Below are 21,859 nucleotides of genomic sequence, written 5' to 3'. Positions count from 1 at the left end.
TACACTTACCCAGAAAGACTCACAGCTGTAAGGTGATTCTAACATGTATTGACTCGGGGGTGTGAATAGATATTTCTGTATTTTATTTTAAATGATTTTTTTTTTCAATAATTTTTTTAATTCAGGCTGTAACGCAACAATGTGAGTTACGCACCAAATACAAACATACACAACAGACGTACTCAAACATCTCATCTCCTCTACCAGACCTGCAGGCTCACACTTCCATCCCTAGTGCCTGCATTATTGTTCGCCAAATCATAAACATTTATAGTGAGACTGACAGTACGGGAATTTGGCTCTAACAAGGCGGTCTACTGGAATTGTCCCCTTTCTGAGGATTACAGTCTAGCAGCACATTCAGCCCCACTACACTCTCTCTCTGTGTTGAGTCCAAATCCTGTATGCCTGTGCAGGGGTTGCCATGGCAGCAGCAGCTTAGCATACATTAGATATTTGCCCAACATTGCAACATAGAAGAGAGGAGAGGTAGGCAGAGCAGGATTGTGTTCTCATTCAGTGAGAGAGACTGACAGTAAATTTCATCTACATCATAGTGTTGTCTAGGGCTCTTGCATATATTGATATTCTTCCCCTAGGGAAGAAAGCAGTAAGGTTCTCTCTATCCCACTGTGCTCTCAGGCACATACACACACCTCCACCTTTCTGCTTAGGACCTGCTCTTATGGTCTTTCTCCATACCATCTCTGTCCCTCTCTATTCCACTTCTTATTTTTCTCCTTTTTTTTGTCACTTTATTTATAGATTTTCACATATAACAACAAAAACAGTACATCCATCCATCCATCCATCATACCCTTCACTCCTTCCCTCTAAACCATCCATCCACCAAGGTATCTATTAAAAGTAAGTTAAATAGGAAAGAAAATCAGAAACAGTGAACTTTTTTTTCCTCCATTGTTTTTGTTTCTTTCAAAATTCTTATCAGCACCAGTAGAACAGACATGTTCTACCGAAACTATGCAAGTTACACTAAGTAAAAGACAACCTGGTTCCCATTAATACATGGAGAGCCTAAATCAAACTTTTGTCGGGACCCATGCACAGTGTACATAACCTTCTCCCGAGGCAGAGATGACATCACCTCCATAACCCACTGCATAAAGGAAGGAGGCTTTGCAGACTTCCAGTGAAAGAGGACAAGGCAGCGAGCTAGCAGCAAGGCATTTTGCATTTGCCTGATGAATGGTAGCATTCTGATCTAGGGGAAGTACCCCAAAAATGGCAGTGACTGGGTTGGGGCTAACAGTTGTATTACACATATGTGAGTGTGCCTCAAAAATGGGGTCCCAGAGGACACTCAAAGATTGGCATGACCAAAACATTTGTCCCACAGTCGCTGGACTCTGGTGGCATCTCAAGCACTTGGTCAACATTTGAGTATATTTTTGCAAATCTGTCATTTGAGAAATGGAGACTGTGCAAAAACCTTAAACTGAATAAGCTCATGCCTTATGCAAAATAATGTATGGATACGTTCAATGCTTTATTGCCATATATCATTGGGTATCTCGCCACCTTTCTCTTGCCTACCATGCTGATTTTGTATTTGCAAAGGAAGGTGGATTAATATTCTGTATTATGTCATATAATCTGGAGATTGTGCTTCTACACCTGCATTGCTTGCTGTTTGGGATTTTAGGCTGGGTTTCTGTACAGCACTTTGAGAAATCAGCTGATGTACGAAGGGCTATATAAATACATTTGATTTGATTTGTGCCCTTCAGATAAGGGTTAAGATCTAAGCACCTCTCGACTGGACACTTAGTTTTCTCGAGTGGAAATTAAGGGAAATGTCTTTTGTCAAAGCTGCAAATTTGCAGGTATCTAAAGTGGGTATAGGGAATATTATGGACTGAGACAAATGTGTTTTCAACAAATCGGTCACAAAAAAACACCAGACCATTCCCATGCCAGAACTGGAATGCTGTGTCAATCTGTGGCTGGGAAGAGATGATTTATATGTTAATGGATAGAAGACACTTGCGTGTTAAAGGCTAAAGTGTTTTAGGAATTGGGATCAGATTTTAAGGGAGCTCTTAACAATGAAGTTCAAAACATGGGTGCCAAGCTGCATGGACATTGGAGAGCACAGGAGAGAGACCGGAGAAGTTGGAAGGCTTGACTGTAACTCCATGATGGCCCAAGTTGGGCCATCCTTGTTTTCAAATGAAGAAACCAGCAAATATCTCTAAACACATTTAGTAGTGTAAAAAAATAATGGGAAGGCCCAGCCCACCTTTCTCATTTGTGGATTTGACTTATTCCAAATGAAGTTGGAAATGTAGCTGTCCAGTTGTTTGAACATAGACTTCGGCAGAAAAATTTGAATAATTTGGAATAAGTACAAAAACCTAGGTAGTACAGTCATCTTAACAGAATAAATGCGACCTTATGAAATCCTGCTTAGTGCGCTACAGGACTGTTTTGAAGTTATGTTTAAACAGAGCCTTAAATGAGCGTGTGGCCTTTAAGACCTGATGTTCCACCTGAAATGGGAAATTGTCATACCCAATTCCTTCTGCTAACTAATTAATGGGGAGGAGCGCACTTTTTGTTAGGTTTAACTTATAACCAGAGGATGTCCCAAAACCTTGTAGCATGTCCAAGTGAGAGGGTATAGGCTCCACAGGGTTAGAGATGTATAAAAGATTGTCTGCATATAAGGACACCTTGTGAGTTATGTTGACCCTTAATATTCCCTTAATCCTCTCCTTCGCCCACAGGGCAATAGCAAGAGTCTCAATAGCCATATCAAATAGGAAAGGGGGGAAACCGCAACCCTGCCTGGCCCCGCTGTACAGAGGGAAGTAGCTGGAAGTAACTATGTTGGTGTGAACAGAAGCCAGTACAAAATCTTAATCCAGGAAAGGAATGACGGGCCAAACCCAAATTTCTCTAATACTGTAAATGAGATATTTCCACTCAACTCGGTTGAAAGCCTTTTCAGCATCAAGAGAGATGACAACCTCTGGCTGTAGAGGATAAAGAACATCACATTAAATAGCCGGCGCATATTATAGAAAGATTGCCTACCTGAGAGATATCTGATTTGGTCAAGAGTTAATTATATTATGCATCACTGTCTCTAAACGGCACGAGAAGACCTTAGTGAGAATTTTATAATCACAGCCCAAAAGGCTTATAGGGTGGTATGAGCCACAGTCTAGGTGATTCTTGTATTTTTTAAGCAAAACCGTAATTGTCGCCTGGGTAAGTGTCTGTGGTAGTATCTGACTAGAACGGATTTCATTGTACATTGAGCTGAGGCTAGGGGATAATTTAGAGGAGAAGGCACAATAAAATTCAATAGGGAAGTCATCAGTCCCAGGGGCTTTACTGCTCTGCATGAACTGGGTTGCCAGAGTAGCCTCATCACTTATTGAGACTCCATGTTGGTTTGCTCATCTGAATTGAGCAGGGGATATCCAGATTGTCTAGAAATGCATGCATACAAGATGTCAGAAAGAGCCTCTGACGAGTAAAGAGCAGAAAATAATTGCTTCAATTGATTGTTGATTTCTTTGGGATTGGTAGAAGTTAAATCAACTGCAACACAGATTTCAGGTATGGTGCTGCTAGTAGCGGATTGTCGACGCTGGTGAGACCAACTTGCCAGCTTTCTCTCTGTGTTCATAGAATTTTTGCCTCGATTTAAACAAAAGCTGCTCCTTTTGTTTGGTGGAAAGATTGTCAAATTCCGATTGGTGTAGTAGTCTCTCTTTGTAGAGTTCTCCTAGAGATGAACATACTTTGGAAGGAGGAAAGATTGTCAAATTCCGATTGGTGTAGTAGTCTCTCTTTGTAGAGTTCTCCTAGAGATAAACATACTTTGGTGCGAAAAGTGCAAATCAATCCCACAACAACAGCAAAGGACGTTGTGAAGATGCTGGAGGAAATGGGTATAAAAGTTTCTATCTACAGTAAAACAAGTATATCGACATAACCTGAAAGGCCGCTCAGCAAGGAAGAAGCTACTGCTCCAAAACCGCCATTAAAAAAAGCCAGACTATGGTTTGCAACTGCACATGGGGACAAAGATTGTACTTTTTGGAGAAATGTCCTCTGGTCTGATGAAACAAAAATAGAACTGTTTTGCCATAATGACCATCGTTATGTTTGGAGGAAAAAGGGGGAGGCTTGCAAGCCAAAGAACACCATCCCAACCGTGAAGCACAGGGGTGGCAGCATCATGTTGTGGGGATGCTTTGCTGCAGGAGGGACTGGTGCTCTTCACAAAATGGATGGCATCATGAGGAAGGGAAATTATGTAGATCTATTGAAGCAACATCTCAAGACATCAGTCAGAAAGTTAAAGCTTGGTCGCAAATGGGTCCAAATGGACAATGACCCCAAGCATACTTCCAAAGTTGTGGCAAAATGGCTTAAGGACAACAAAGTCAAGGTATTGGAGTGGCCATTGTTCATTTGGAAGCCCCATTTGCGACCAAGCTTTAACTTCCTGACTGATGTCTCTGATGTAAGAAGGTCTGTGGAGTCTTTAGGGCCCTATATAAATCTGCGATGCCGAGAGCACAGACGGAATAACGGAATACAGACATTAAAATAGGATTCAGCAGTTCCAATTTATACATGTGCAGAAGTCTATCATAAGGCATAAACCGAGGCAACAATAATTTTCTGTGTAGGGCTGGGCGATATAGACCCGCCACAGACCAAGACCCGCCCCTGTCACTCAAGGAGCACATTTTTTGTTCCTCAACCATGAGACAATTGTGTTCAGTCTGCATGGTAAATGCAGCACATACAACAATGCTGTTTTCACTTTGCATTTTCAGATTGACTGACCTTCACGTCTTAAAGTAATGATGGACTATCATTTCTCTTTGCATATTTCAGCTGTTCTTGCATAAATCTGGACTTGGTCTTCTGTATACCACCCCAACACAACTGATTGGCTCAAATGGATTTAGAAGGAAAGAAATTCCACAAATGAACTTTTAACAAGGCACACCTGTTATTTGAAATACATTCCAGGTGACTACCTGATGAAGCTGGTTGATAGAGTGCTAAGAGTGTGCAAAGCTCTCATCAAGGCAATTAAGAATCTCAAATATAAAATATATTTTGACTTGTTTAACAGTTTTTGGGTTACATGATTCCGTATGTGTTATTTCATAGTTTTGATGTCCTCACTATTATTCTACAACGTAGAAAGTGGTACAAATAAAAAACTTGAATGAGCAGGTGTTCTAAAACTTTTGACTGGTACTGACACACACTACTCAAAGCAAATTTGGAACATTTATTATTCAAAAACAAAATATAATTGAAAGTTATTTTTTTAAATGTTGTATACCGTGATCTGATATTTTGGCCACATTGTCCAGCCCTATGTATGTGAGGTGCGTAGCCGTTAGCGATTATGCTAATTTAAGGTATTCTGGTAGATTTAAAATCTTTCACAAAAACCTTCTCAAATAAATGTCCTCTATAAAGTAGCCTATGCTTGCCTACCAGAATGATATCATGATTATTTGCATCAATTCAGCAGGTTTTTGCTTTGCAAACTACCATCACGTGCCTTAAAATATTCAGCTAAACAACAGCCTCTTGCTAGGTGCACACTAGAATTAAAGGTTAACGACAACTACAAAAAAAACAATTTCTCAAATATTTTCCAGACCTCAAAAATTGTCTCCTGATGTGGTTTAAGCATTGTTGTGTACTTAGAAGATACACTTTCATTGTTTTTCTATTAAAGCGTGGGAAGGAAAATCTGATTTAACAGGAGGAAACAACAGAAACTTGGGAAAAAAAGGATCGAACAGAATTTGGGAAAATAATTAAACAGATTTTATAGGGCCCGAAGTCTGTGTACTCAACTCTACACTCTGAGTTGTTTTGGTGGCTCTAGCTTTAGATCAGTGTTTTTCATTGAACCGGGTACTGTCAAGCGTTTTTCCTACTTAGTTTTAATGTAAGCGGTTCCCCTATCACTAGACCTGACTAAATTGAATTACACTAATCTCAGGTACCGGCCAGCAACATCTCATGGACTGGCGCCAGTCCATTGATGGGAGTTTGAGAAACACTGCTGTAAATCACAACAACATGACCTGTTTACTAGATGTGTGACATCCCAGTCAGAGCAAACTTTCAGCTCTTCATCCCCCTATAGCTGCAGTCCAGCAAAGCACCACCACTCACTTCTACTCGGGTGGTTCCTCCTCCCATCTCCTAGCCTTCTGGCTTTCTGAGGTTGAGGCCATTTGGTTCACTTGATTTGGTCCAGATGCATTTGATCATTACATGTTGTGACAATATTCTGACTCAAGGTAGTGAAATGTTATGAAGATCGCATCCCCCTGAGAGCAACTAGAGACTTTGTTGAGTGTGTGCCTGTGTGTATGCAGGGATGGGGGTGCACGTTTGCTTGTGTTTTTTAAATATTTTTTTAATTTAACCAGGTAGGACAGTTGAGAACAAGTTTTCATTTACAACCGCGACCTGGCCAAGGTAAAGCAAAGCAGTGCAACAAAAACAACAGAGTTCTACATAAACAAACGTACAGTCAATAACACAATCCACAATCAAAAAAATCTATGTATGTTGCGCGCAAATGTAGAAAATTAGGGAGGTAATGCAATAAATAGGCCATAGAGGCAAAATAATTTCAATTTAGCATATGTGCCTCTTCTCAGGTTGAACCAATCGTGACTCTCTTCTCAATCTGTCTCTGGACAGTTTCCTGTGTCTCCTTTCTCTGTCCCTCGCTTTCCCTCCCTGGCCCTTCTCGGTCTCTCCCCGGCCCGGCCCTGGGTTTGTAATCAACACTGTTAATGACCTTCTGGGCCCACTTCCTTGGAGATGTTTGCATGATTCATGAAGCATTTTCTAACCCCTTTTATTGGCCCGACTGATTTAACAACCTCCTTGGAGTGTGTGTGTGTGTGTGTGTGTGTGTGTGTGTGTGTGTGTGTGTGTGTGTGTGTGTGTGTGTGTGTGTGTGTGTGTGTGTGTGTGTCACAAGACAATGGAGGCACTGCTATGACACAGCCCCACGAGCATCATACTGGGCGTATTCTATGATATCCTTTATGGCGTTGTCATCCTTGTTGTGATTTTACCAATACATTGTTGGAGAACACCGTCAATGTGCATTTTTGTTCCAGCCCATCACTAACACCTGACTCAACCAATCAAGTTCTTGATGATTATATAGAGCTTGCTGCTCCCAGGGCCTCTCTCTTCCTCTCTAGCTCTCTCCCTCGTGTCGGTTTTGCGTGTGTTTGAGGTCAAGCGGTGGCATGGGGTAGGTAAGGCGAGGTGGACTTGTGCTTGTTTCTCTTTCCCAGAGAAATTGGTTGGCCTACCTTCAGTTTACAGAAACAGGATCAGCAGTTTTGTGTGTGATGGTGTAGGAGGATAGACAGTAATGTATTTTTAGCACCAGGCAGCAGGCCAAGACATCGGAATTTATTGACTGTGTTTTCACCTCATACACTAAATTGGTCCAAAAGTCATTCAGAAGTCAAACTTCTAGAAGGCCTGTAGATGTAAATGGAATTTGTTGTGGTTTAATTATTCTTTATACAACGGGTGGGTCTAATGCTGATTGGTTAAAACTGCATTCCAGCCAGTGTCTATTCCACAAGTTACCACCAGCTTAATCTATGACGTTAAAATGCCTATATACTCTGTTCCATCTGACTGCGCAATCAAATGTCTCATCAACCCTGTCAGGCATTTTAAAAACTATATCTCCACTGTAAAAAGCATTTAGACATGATCTTACATTTCTTTTAGACTAACATTTAGTTTTCAACAATGTAGATTTGTATAAACCTTGCTGTCTGTTTCTCTGACATTTGCAACATTGTTTCAATATTCAAATACGATCTCCTGTTGTCTCATAATAATGAGCTTGTCGGTTGTCGGGACAAGACAGAAAGGCGGGCAGCATAATTTTTATGGATATATACAAAGACATTTTCAATTGAAAAAAGGTAAAACGAAACAAAGTGCATCTAGTTTGCAGTCTTTCCAGCTTCAGTTTGAAAAGTTAGATGTGTTGTTGGCTAGCTTCTCTGAACAGCAATGTCCTTACGAGAGAGCACATTTTCTATTCCAGATGAAAACGCGCCTCATTAGCTCATTGTTATGGATGAGCCACTTGAAAACTGCTTAACAAATGCAAATGTTGCTACTGTTGTTATTCAGGCTGCACTTTGACGTGACTGTGTAAAGTAGCCGTAGCTGGCTAGCTAGCAAGCAAGGGATAAGAACATTGGTAATAGAACATTTAGAACTAACGACTAGGTCGTGTCCATACATACAGAACAAAAAGACTGAACAACTGGGTCACGTCTATGACAACCGAACCAATAGAACCATAGACCAGCCGACTTGACTATATCTTGTGGAAGGATGAAATAGTGTGAAAAATCTCCATTTATCTGGGTTGCCATCCAGTTTATATGGACCAACACCACATGCATATTAGCACTCAGCACAGGGAGCAGTGACGAAATCATCATGTCATCCAAAAACACGAGACATTGGATGAATATAAAATGTTAGTATCTTCGTATGAGTGTGATGGGAACAAAAAATCTGCCTCTGTGACAATTATTTGAATAATTCAATGGATGTTTTGTGCGCAAAGGTGCTGACTAAAGTGTCTTATTAGGAATTTTCAAATCTGACTCCTCTTTGAGGCCGTCAATGGAAATGGTCTTTCTGGGCCGGGCATCAGTTAAATATCAGTACTGAAGCAAACTGTAGGAGCAGTAGAAACCATGCTTCTAGACCGAAACCCTGGCCCCTTTCCACCACACCAACTTTGTGGAACTCAAAACTACAGTGCTTGTCTTTCATTATTTGGTCCGAAATGCATGAATATGAAGGATCAGACATTGGACTTTCTAGGTATGGCTATTATATTATGATAACTACCTTCGACGGGTGTGGATACTGCTTTACAGCCGATTTCTGCAGCATTTGTAAAGATCTGGTCAATATACCCGGATGATTTAGTTACTTTTCTATTCGTAAATACCCTGGTAGGTTGACTGAAAACCGGAACCAAATTGCAGACATCTTGGAAGTTTCTCTTTGAGTGGATAGCTTGATGACAACCAGTCAATATTTTGGACACCCAGAAAATATACCTCTGTTGATATCACATACATTACTGATAATTTTACACACACAGTGCAAATACTGACTTTTAGCACTTGGTGGTATATAGCAATTTCCTATGAGAAGGTGAGGCCGATAAACCTGATATTACTTCCACATCATCTGACATTAGATCTCTGTTTATCATATAAATCTGTAAACATGGGCACCCTCATAGATATTATCCTGACCAACTTGCCCTCCAAATACACCTCTGCTGTTTTTAGCGATCACTGCCTCATCTCAGCGATCACTGCCTCATTGCCTGCATCCGCTATGGGTCTACGGTCAAACGACCACCCAACATCACTGTCAAACGCTCCCTAAAACACTTCTGCGAGAGGGCCTTTCTAATCAACCTGGCCAAGGTATCCTGGGAGGAGAATGACCTCATCCCGTCAGTCAAAGACGCCTGGTTGTTCGTTAAAAGTAATTTCCTCATCTTAAATAAGCATGCCCCTTTCAAAAATGTGAGAACTAAGAACAGATATAGCCCTTGGCTCACTCCAGACCTGACTGCCCTCGACCAGCACAAAAACATCCTGTGGCAGACTGCACTAGCATCGAATAGTTCCCGCGATATGCAACTTTTCAGGGAAGTCAGAACCCAATACACACAGTCAGTCAGGAAAGCAAAGGCTATCTTTTTCAAACAGAAATTTGCAACCTGTAGCTCTAACTCCAAAAAGATTTGGGACACTGTAAAGTCCATGGAGAATAAGAGCACCTCCTCCCAGCTGCCCACTGCACTAAGGCTAGGTAACACTCACCACCGATAAATCCACAATAATCGAGAATTTCAACACGTTTTTCTCCACGGCTGGCCATGCTTTCCTCCTGGCTACCCCGGCTAATGGCTCCTCACCTCCCACAGCTACTTGCCCAAGCATCCCCAGCTTCTCCTTCACCCAAATCCATATAGCAGATGTTCTGAAAGAGCTGCAAAACCTGGACCCGTACAAATCAGCTGGGCTAGACAATCTGGACCTCTCTTTCTAAAATTATCCGCTGCCATTGTTGCAACCCCTATTACCAGTCTGTTCAACCTCTCTTTCATATCGTCCGAGATCCCTAAACATTGGAAAGCTGCCGCGGTCATCCCCCTCTTCAAAGGGGGTGACACTCTAGACCCAAACTGTTACAGACCTATATCCATCCTGCCCAGCCTTTCTAAAGTCTTTGAAAGCCAAATTAATAAACAGATCACTGACCATTTCAAATCCCACCGTACCTTCTCCGCTGTGCAATTCAGTTTTCGAGCTGGTCACAGGTGCACCTCAGCCACGCTCAAGGTACTAAACGATATCATAACCGCCATCATAACCGCCATCGATAAAAGACAGTACTGTGCAGCCGTCTTCATCGACCTGGCCAAGTGTGACGTAGAAGTCCGTCACTGGCCGCGGGCAGCATTTGGTTCTTTAACGCACACACATATTCTTCACTCCTCCCTGCGCCATTATAAGATAAGTTAACAATGTGGGTCGACACACAAATTAACTTCTGTCTTGGTGCATGCATTTCACACCTGTCAGTGTTCATATTTGAGAGATACAATAATTATTTTACTTATCAATGTTGTGGATGAGCACATTGTTTGTTTGTTCTGTTCCTCTCTCTCCATCTCTGTAGCTTCCGGGTATGCTGGAAAAGAACCCGAGCTAAGGGAATTGGGTTGGCTTTATAGTGCCTGTCCCAAATGGCTCAGTAATGCATATGGGCTTATTGAAAGATATTGTCAGTAGTGATGTAATGTTGTAAATGTTATGTTGTGATATTGTTTAAAACCGTGTTGCAATGTATATCCTTTAGTATGTGTAGTTCATGGAAAATGTAGGTTTGTTTTGTTAATTGATTAATTAATTAGGGTTAATTGTTCTGAGGGGAGGGGCTAGCCCTACAAAAGGAGCCTCTCTTTCAGTCATGGGGAGGTTTTTTGTTTTGGATTGAGCTGTGGATGGGGCAGCATTGTTTTTAAGCTGTCCCATAAGGTAGACGTTGATGGCAGTACTGTTGTTTTTTTGTTCCGGAATCACTTGTAAATAAACACCTTTGCACAGAAGAACTTTTGCGGTTCCGCCATCTTTTTATTTTGATAGAGGTTAGGTTATCCAGTTTAGCCTTCTGGCCTACTCTACGTGACACCAAGGCTTTCGACTCTGTCAATCACCGTGTTCTTATCAGCAGACTCAACAGTCTTGGTTTCTCAGACTGCCTCGCCTGGTTCACCAACTTCTTCTCAGACAGAGTTCAGTGTGTCAAATCGGAGGGCTTGTTGTCCGGACGTCTGGCAGTCTCTGTGGGTACAACAGGGTTCAATTCTTGGGCCTAATCTTTTCTCTGTATATATCAACAATGTCGCTCTTGCTGCGGGTGATTCTCTGATCCACCTCTACGCAGACGACACCATTCTGTGGACACTGTGTTAACTAACCTCCAAACGAGCTTCAATGCCATACAACACTCCTTTTGTGGCCTCCAACTGCTCTTCAACGCTAGTAAAAACCAAATGCATGCTTTTCAACCGTTCGTTGCCTGCACCCGCCCGCCCGACTAGCATCACTACTCTGGACGGTTCTGACTTAGAATATGTTGACAACTACAAATACCTAGGTGTCTGGCCACACTGTAAACTCTTCTTCAGACTCATATTAAATATCTCCAATCCAAAATTCAATCTAGAATTGGCTTCCTATTTCGCAACAAGGCCTCCTTCACTCACGCCGCCAAACATACCCTCGTAAAAACTGACTATCCTACCGATCCTCGACTTTGGCGATGTCATTTACAAAATAGCTTCCAACACTCTACTCTGCAAACTGGATGCAGTCTATCCCAATGCCATTCGTTTTGTCACCAAAGCCCCTTATACCACCCACCACTGCTACCTGTGTCCTCAATTTGGCTGGCCCTCGCTACATATTAGTCGCCAGACCCACTGGCTCCGGGTCATCTATAAGTCTTTGCTAGGTATAGCTCCGCCTTTTCTCAGCTCGCTGGTCACGATAACCATACCCACCCGTAGCACACGCTCCAGCAGGTATATCTCACTGGTCATCCCCAAAGCCAACACCCCCTTTGGCTGCCTTTCCTTCCAGTTCTCTGCTGCCACTGACTGGAATGAATTGCAAAAATTGCTGAAGCTGGAGACTCATATCTCCCTCAGTAACTTTAAACATAGTCTTTCTTAGCAGCTAAACGATCGCTGCAGCTGTACATAGCCCATCTGTAAATAGCCCACCCAATCTACCTACCTCATCCCCATAGTTTTTATTTATGTTTCTGCTCTTTTGGACATCACTTGCACATCACTATCCGATCATCTATCACTCCAGTGTTAATTTGCTAAATTGTAATTACTTCGCTACTATGGCCTATTTATTGCCTTACATCCTCACACCATTTGCACATAGACTTTATTTGTATATAGACTTTTTTTTTTTGACTAACCGGTGCGCCGGCACATTGGCTACCCAGACTATCTGCATTGTGTCCCGCCACCCGCCAACCCCTCTTTTACCTTACTGATACTCTCTGTTTATCATGTATGCATAGTCACTTTAACCATACTTACATGTACATACTACCTCAATTAGCCCGACTAACCGGTGCCTTGCTACTGTATATAGCCATTGTACTGTTATTTTTTTACTGTCTTTTTACTGTTGTTTTTATTTCTTCTGTTGTTCACCTAATACCTTTTTTTTTACTTAAAAAAATCTAACTGTTGGTAAGGGCCTGTAAGTAAGCATGTCACTGTAAGGTCTACACCTGTTGTATTTGGCGCACGTGACAAATGAACTTTAATTTGATCTTCTCTCAGCCTTTCCTGTTTATGCTAAAACCATGTTTAGCTACTACTGCATCATCAAAGGAATTATCTAAGTGTGTTTCAGAGATGGCCAGACTGAATGTTTTCTGATGTTGGTAATTTGTCCATTTCTGGAACCTTGTTTCTCAGGCTACAATATAAGCTATTTTGGGATTTTTTTCTAGGTTGCTTGTTTATACACGAGGCAGCGAGGAGTGCCGTTGTGTAGAAAGAGGTGGCTGCCTAGAAGATATTTTTTTTTGCAAAGGGCAACGAGGGCCTCCGTTGGCTCGGTGGTCTGAAATCGCGGAAATCCCGCAGTAAGGCGGTCCTCTATTGGGGACAGAGGGCACGGTCTGCCAGCTGAAGGAGGACCAGACTCTAGGTACCCCGATTAATCGGCAGGGCCGATTTCAAGTTGTCATAACAATTGGTAATCAGCATTTTTGGACACAGATTATGGCCAAAGGCATTCCACGAGGAGACTACGTGGCAGGCTTGACCACCAGTATCACGAGTGCAGCAATGAGCCAAGATAAGTTGCTCATTAGTATTTAAACTTATCTTATAAAAAACAATCAATCTTCACATAATCACTAGTTAACTACACATGGTTGATGATATTACTAGTTTAACTAGCTTTTCCTGCGTTGCAAATAATCAATGCGGTGCCTGTTAATTTATCATCAAATCACAGCCTACTTCGCCAAACGGGTGATGATTTAGCAAGCACATTTGCAAAAAAAACACTGTTGTTGCACTAATGTACCTAACCATGAACCTCAATGCCTTTCATAAAGTCAATACACAGAAGTATATCTTTTTTTACACCTGCATACTTGGTTAAAAGACATTTGTGTTAGCAGGCAATATTAGCAAGGGAAATGGTGTCACTTCTCTTGCGTTCTGTGTAAGCAGTGTCAGGGTATATGCAGCAGTTTGGGCCGCCTGGCTCGTTGCTAACTGTGTGAAGACCATTTCTTCCTAACCAAGACCGTAATTAATTTGCAAAGAATAAACATTTTGTTTTCTAAGTGATAGTTTCCGTATTTGATCATATTATTGATCAAAGGCTCATATTTCTGTGTTTTTATTATATTATAATTAAGTCTATGATTTGAGAGAGCAGTCTGACTGAGCAGTGGTGGATAGCAGCAGGCTCGTAAGCATTTATTCAAACAGCACTTTCCTGCATTTGCCAGCAGCTCTTAGCAATGCTTGAAGCACAGCGCTGTTCGACTTCAAGCCTATCAACTCCCAAGATCAGGCTGGCAATACTATAGTGCCTATTAGAACATCCAATCGTCAAAGGTATATGAAATACAAATGGTATAGAGAGAAATATTCCTCTAACTATAACCTAAAACTTCTTAACTGGGAATATTGAAGACTGTTAAAATGAACCACCAGCTTTCATGTGTTCTCATGTTCTGAGCAAGGAAGTTAAACGTTAGATTTTTTACCTGGCACATATTGCACTTTTACTTTCTCCAGCACTGTGTTTTTGCATTATTTAAACAAAATTGAACATGTTTAATTATTTGAGTATAAATTGATTTTATTGATGTATTATATTAAGTAAAAATAAGTGTTCATTCAGTATTGTTGTAATTGTCATTATTACAAATATATATGTATAAAAATTGTATAAAAATCTGATGTCATAAGGTGAATGCACCAATTTGTAAGTCGCTCTGGATAAGAGCGTCTGCTAAATGACTTAAATGTAATGTAAATGTCCCATGTAATCGGTATCGGCTTTTTTTTGGGTCCTCCAATAATCAGTATCGGCGTTGAAAAGTCACGGTTGACCTCTAGACCAGATTGGTGGACGTGGTTAGAGTGACTGATGTTGTCGCCCTGTTGTTTGATGTTGGAGATCACTTCCCTGGAATCGGTTTCTCCGCTTAACCCCTTGACACGTACCAACAAACAGATGGGATCATTCTACAGTAGTCCCTGCAGTGTACGCTGTGATTAGAGTGCTGATTTAGAACGTCCAATTTCGATTGATGCAACAGTTAGCGTTTGATCTGGCAACACTGTTTTTTTCACAAACATTTTGCGCTAACATAGTCCTTACAAAGTTATGCCCTGAATGTTACCAGCTTATTTTTGGATGCAATGTTCAGATATTCACAGAAGTAGCGACTGCAAAACACAATCTTCCAAACCGGAAAATGTAGGCTACATTAGTCGTAGCGCTAACTGAGGAAAGATTGACATAACTCAAGCAGTCATATTTAGGTCACTCTTTGCTGACAGAAACCACAAAATGAATTTGCTAATAGCAATTACTATTTGCAATTCATCACATCACAGGTGAGCTCACTATTTTATCTAAATAATTGAGTAAAACACTTTCTAAATGTCAGAAGTAATCCGACGTTGTGTAGTTTGTGTGCGCCAAGACATTAGTTTTTTCTCGTCAACCAAAGATCAGAAGAGGAGACGAGATGAGTTTGATCTGTTTTCAGTATGCATGTTGAAGGGGGTGTCTCATCTACGATCATTCACACTTCCAGAAGTTTACTCGAAAGATGAGTCAACCATTCCTTCCCTTCAATAGACGTTCACGTGACACCCAGAATGCGTAGTATAATGTTAACAAACACGGCGCCACATATAGCTGACAAATATCTTAGGATTAGCTCATCGCAATTGGTACAACCTTAAAGTATTTTGTATTGTCACCATGTGAATAAAACTGTAAATACATTATGCTACATACATACATACAGAAAATAAGGCACTTACTTTAATAGGAACGCACACATGTGAAGTTATTATTTGTAAGGAAAACAACAATTAAGGCAATGCAAGTGCTTGCCAGAAAATGTGCCAGGGGGAAACATTTGTGCAAGGCTGTGCACATGTCTGCACACTTGATCTGTCAAAACACTGGGCAAGTGGGAGGACAGTGTGCAACACATCTCATCTGGAGGACACTTTGATCCAATAGCGGACATGCATAAAGATGGTGGCCCCCATGTACTTACCACAAATGCCTCCATTTGCTAAGTTAGCTGTGTAATAGTGCTTTTCATTAACTTTATTTTGTATGTATCTGCATTAGCACAGTAAATGTGATCCTTATTCTAGCTCCAAGACTGCGGCAATTTGGAAAAACAAAAAAGTATATTGTGCTGATTCATTGGCATATTGAACCGTAGTTTAAAATCTTTGTAGGTAGTACTTAAACAATGAGGTCATATCTGAATTCCTCCATATTTTTGCACCTTCGTCATTCTGATCAAAGTAGCCTTATTGTTAGATTTTTTTTTTGCGCGATTAAAAACATAGAAAATTACCTATATCTAAAATCCGCTTGTCCTGCAATTAGTTTTACTTGCCCCAGACCCCTGAGCAGTGTTACGCCCTAACTCTGATGTGTCTTTCACACGCTGTGCATGTGAGTTTCATTCTCAGTGCCCACTGATGGGTTATGACATCTCCTCTAATGTAAATGGCGCATCCATTAACACACCCTGATCAAAGTGCCAACCTCCAGGGTGCCTTATAACTGACACTCATACACTGATATTATATGGTCATGTATTGTCAACTCAATATGGAAGCCACAACTTCTAAGGCACCCTGGTGTGGGTGTGTATGTTTTTAATCTGAAGACTTGCCTGGGAGGACTGGTGGGGTTCTTATCACAGAAAGTGTTTTTGCTAATGCGATAAGAGCAGAAAGTCTCTCGCTCCTTCTCTCTCGTTCTCTAATATTGAGCCAATAAATTTAATTGAAATTCAAATTCCCTCACCCTCCCTCCCTCTCACTCTGCTCTAGCGGCCTGAGGCCAGGGCGTCACCCAGAGGAGGATGACATAGTGCCTGAGCTGACCTGCCTAGTCTACCCCCGAGAGAGACCTGACTGGGATGAGACCATCAGCGCCATGGTGAGATGGAGAACACTGGCAGACACACACACATTTACATACTACATAAACGTACACACACAGAGACAAACACGTGCACACAAACCCATTACAACACGTGCAAATGCACAGCTTGTGTGTGTAATCAGCTCTGGAAAAAATTAAGATCACTGCAAAATTATCAGATTCTCTGGTTTGACTATTTATTGGTATGTGTTCGGGTAAAATGAAAATGTTTGTTTTATTCTCTAAACTACTGACAACATTTCTCCCAAATATACATTTAGCCATTTAGCGCATTTATTTTCAGAAAATGACCAAATAACAAAAAAGATGCAGTGTTGTCAGACCTTGAATAATGCAAAGAAAATGAGTTCATATTCCTTTTTAAACAACACAATACTAATGATTTAATTTAGGAAGTGTTCAGAAATCAATATTTGGTGGAATAACCCTGATTTTCAATCACAGCTGTCACGTGTCTTGGCATGCTCTCCACCAGACTTTCACATTGATGTTGGGTGACTTTATGCCACTCCTGGAGAATCACATATTGTGGATGGTCACAAGCCATCAAACAAAGCTGAGCTGCTTGAATTTTTGTGCCAGGAGTGGCATATTCACCCAACATCAATGTGAAAGACTGGTGGAGAGCTTACCAAGACACATGAAAGCTGTGAGGTCTGACAACACTGCATATTTTTGACCAGACCAAATAAATGCTCTAAATAACAATATTTTAATCTGCAATTTGGGCAAAATGTTGTCAGTAGTTCATAGAATGAAACAAAAATTTTCATTTTACCCAAACACATACCTATAAATAGTAAAACCAGAGAAACAGATCATTTTGCTGTGTTTGGACACAGCTACTCATTCAAGGGTTTTTCTTTATTTTAACTATTTTCTACATTGTAGAATAGTAGTTAATAAGACATCACAACTATGAAATAGCACATATGGAATCATGTAGTAACCAAAAAAGTGTTAAACAAATCAAAATATATTTTAGATTCTTCAAAGTAGCTACCCTTTGCCTTGATGACAGCTTTGCACACTCTTGGCATTCTCTCAACCAGCTGCATGAGACATTATTTTTCAACAGTCTTGAAGGAGTTCCTGCATATGCTGAGCACTTGTTGGCTGTTTTTCCTTCACTCTGCGGTCCAACTCATCCCAAACCATCTCAATTGGGTTGAGTTGGGGTGATTGTGGAGGCCAGGTCATCTGATGCAGCACTCCATCACGCTCCTTCTTGGTCAAATAGCCCTTACACAGTCTGGAGGTGTGTTTGGGGTCATGTCTGTTGAAAAACAAATGATAGGCCCAATAAGGGCAAAACAGATGGGATTGGGTTTTTTCTGCAGAATGCTGGGTCAGCCATGCTGGTTAACTGCGCCTTGAATTCTAAATAAATCACTGACAGTGTCATCAGCAAAGCACCATCACACCACCTCCTCCATGCTTCACAGTGGGAACCACACATGGAGATAATCCGTTCACCTACTCTGCGTCTCACAAAGACATGATGGTTGGAACCAAAATTCTCAAATTTGGACTCATCAGACCTAAGAACATGTTTCTTATATATATATCTGTATATATGTATATGTATATATGTGTATATATGTGTGTGTATATGTATACAGTGCCTTGCGAAAGTATTCGGCCCCCTTGAACTTTGCGACCTTTCGCCACATTTCAGGCTTCAAACATAAAGATATAAAACTGTATTTTTTTGTGAAGAATCAACAACAAGTGGGACACAATCATGAAGTGGAACGACATTTATTGGACTTTTTAACAAATCAAAAACTGAAAAATTGGGCGTGCAAAATTATTCAGCCCCCTTAAGTTAATACTTTGTAGCTCCACCTTTTGCTGCGATTACAGCTGTAAGTCGCTTGGGGTATGTCTCTATCAGTTTTGCACATCGAGAGACTGAAATTTTTTCCCATTCCTCCTTGCAAAACAGCTCGAGCTCAGTGAGGTTGGATGGAGAGCATTTGTGAACAGCAGTTTTCAGTTCTTTCCACAGATTCTCGATTGGATTCAGGTCTGGACTTTGACTTGGCCATTCTAACACCTGGATATGTTTATTTTTGAACCATTACATTGTAGATTTTGTTTTATGTTTTGGATCATTGTCTTGTTGGAAGACAAATCTCTGTCCCGGTCTCAGGTCTTTTGCAGGCTCCATCAGGTTTTCTTCCAGAATGGTCCTGTATTTGGCTCCATCCATCTTCCCATCAATTTTAACCATCTTCCCTGTCCCTGCTGAAGAAAAGCAGGCCCAAACCATGATGCTGCCACCACCATGTTTGACAGTGGGGATGGTGTGTTCAGGGTGTTGCTTTTACGCCAAACATAACGTTTTGCATTGTTGCCAAAAAAGTTAAATTTTGGTTTCATCTGACCAGAGCACCTTCTTCCACATGTTTGGTGTGTCTCCCAGGTGGCTTGTGGCAAACTTTAAACAACACTTTTTATGGATATCTTTAAGATACTCTGGCTTTCTTCTTGCCACTCTTCCATAAAGGCCAGATTTGTGCAATATACGACTGATTGTTGTCCTATGGACAGAGTCTCCCACCTCAGCTGTAGATCTCTGCAGTTCATCCAGAGTGATCATGGGCTTCTTGGCTGCATCTATGATCAGTCTTCTCCTTGTATGAGCTGAAAGTTTAGAATGACGGCCAGGTCTTGGTAGATTTGCAGTGGTCTGATACTCCTTCCATTTCAATATTATCGCTTGCACAGTGCTCCTTGGGATGTTTAAAGCTTGGGAAATATTTTTGTATCCAAATCCGGCCTTAAACTTCTTCACAACAGTATCTCAGACCTGCCTGGTGTGTTCCTTGTTCTTGATGATGCTCTCTGCGCTTTTAACGGACCTCTGAGACTATCACAGTGCAGGTGCATTTATACGGAGACTTGATTACACACAGGTGGATTGTATTTATCATCATTAGTCATTTAGGTCAACATTGGATCATTCAGAGATCCTCACTGAACTTCTGGAGAGAGTTTGCTGCACTGAAAGTAAAAGGGCTGAATAATTTTGCAAGCCTAATTTTTCAGTTTTTGATTTGTTAAAAAAGTTTGAAATATCCAATAAATGTCGTTCCACTTCATGATTGTGTCCCACTTGTTCTTGATTCTTCACAAAAAAATACAGTTTTATATCTTTATGTTTGAAGCCTAAAATGTGGCAAAAGGTCAAGTTCAAGGGGGTCGAATACTTTCGCACGGCACTGTATATATGTGTGTATATGTAGATATATGTGTGTATGTAGATATATGTGTGTATGTAGATATATATGTGTATGTAGATATATATGTGTATATGTAGATATATATGTGTATATGTAGATATATATGTGTGTATATATATATATGTGTGTATGTATATATATGTGTGTGTGTGTGTGTGTGTGTGTGTGTGTGTGTGTGTGTGTGTGTGTGTGTGTGTGTGTGTGTGTGTGTGTGTGTGTGTGTGTGTGTGTGTGTGTGTGTGTGTGTGTGTGTGTGTGTGTGTGTGTGTAATCAAATCAATTTTTTTTATATAGCCCTTCGTACATCTGCTGATATCTCAAAGTGCTGTACAGAAACCCAGCCTAAAACCCCAAACAGCAAGCAATGCAGGTGTAGAAGCACGTATATGTATGTGTATATGTATGTGTATATATATGTGTATGTATATATATGCGTATATATGTGTATCTGTATACATACATACATACATACATACATACATACATACATACATACATACATACATACATACATACATACATACATACATACATACATACATACATACATACATACATACATACATACATACATACATACATACATACATACATACATACATACATACATACATACAGTGGGGCAGAAAAGTATTTTGTCAGCCACCAATTGTGCAAGTTCTCCCACTTAAAAAGATGAGAGGCCTGTAATTTTCATCATAGGTAAACTTCAACTATGACAGACAAAATGAGGAGAAAAATCCAGAAAATCACATTGTAGGATTTTTAATGAATTTATTTGCAAATTATGGTGGAAAATAAGTATATATATATACTGCTCAAAAAATAAAGGGAACACTTAAACAACACAATGTAACTCCAAGTCGATCACACTTCTGTGAAATCAAACTGTCCACTTAGGAAGCAACAGTGATTGACAATAAATTTCACATGCTGTTGTGCAAATGGAATAGACAACAGGTGGAAAGTATAGGCAATTAGCAAGACACCCCCAATAAAGGAGTGGTTCTGCAGGTGGTGACCACAGACCACTTCTCAGTTCCTATGCTTCCTGGCTGATGTTTTGGTCACTTTTGAATGCTGGCGGTGTTTTCACTCTAGTGGGAGCATGAGACTGAGTCTACAACCCACACAAGTGGTTCAGGTAGTGCAGCTCATCCAGGATGGCACATCAATGCGAGCTGTGGCAAGAAGGTTTGCTGTGTCTGTCAGCGTAGTGTCCAGAGCATGGAGGCGCTACTAGGAGACAGGCCAGTACATCAGGAGACGTGGAGGAGGCCGTAGGAGGGCAACAACCCAGCAGCAGGACCGCTACCTCCGCCTTTGTGCAAGGAGGAGCAGGAGGAGCACTGCCAGAGCCCTGCAAAATGACCTCCAGCAGGCCACAAATGTGCATGTGTCTGCTCAAACGGTCAGAAACAGACTCCATGAGGGTGGTATGAGGGCCCGACATCCACAGGTGGGGGTTGTGCTTACAGCCCAACACCGTGCAGGACGTTTGGCATTTGCCAGAGAACACCAAGATTGGAAAATTCGCCACTGGCGCTCTGTGCTCTTCACAGATGAGAGCAGGTTCAAACTGAGCACATGTGACAGACGTGACAGAGTCTGGAGATGCCGTGGAGAACGTTCTGGTGCCTGCAACATCCTCCAGCATGACCGGTTTGGCGGTGGATCAGTCATGGTGTGGGGTGGAATTTTTTCTTTCTTTGGGGTGTCGCACAG

The 21,859-nt window shown here is 41.1% G+C and overlaps 1 protein-coding gene across 4 annotated transcripts in view; it reads left to right on the top strand.

The window, feature by feature from the left end:
* Window positions 1-21,859, top strand: part of LOC124012096 (rho GTPase-activating protein 32-like) — a 243,911-nt gene that overhangs the window by 92,638 nt on the left and 129,414 nt on the right. For all 4 annotated transcript variants that reach the window (XM_046325532.1, XM_046325523.1, XM_046325514.1 and 1 more), the window contains exon 3: window positions 16,772-16,880. In XM_046325532.1, coding sequence (XP_046181488.1) covers window positions 16,772-16,880 — 109 coding nt within the window. The remainder of the gene's footprint in view (window positions 1-16,771; window positions 16,881-21,859) is intronic.

The sequence above is a fragment of the Oncorhynchus gorbuscha genome, linkage group LG02, assembly GCF_021184085.1.
Source record: "Oncorhynchus gorbuscha isolate QuinsamMale2020 ecotype Even-year linkage group LG02, OgorEven_v1.0, whole genome shotgun sequence".
NCBI classification, from domain to species: Eukaryota; Metazoa; Chordata; class Actinopteri; order Salmoniformes; family Salmonidae; genus Oncorhynchus; species Oncorhynchus gorbuscha.
The sequence above is the reverse complement of the archived record's forward strand: the minus strand, read 5'-3'. Positions and strand labels throughout refer to the sequence as shown.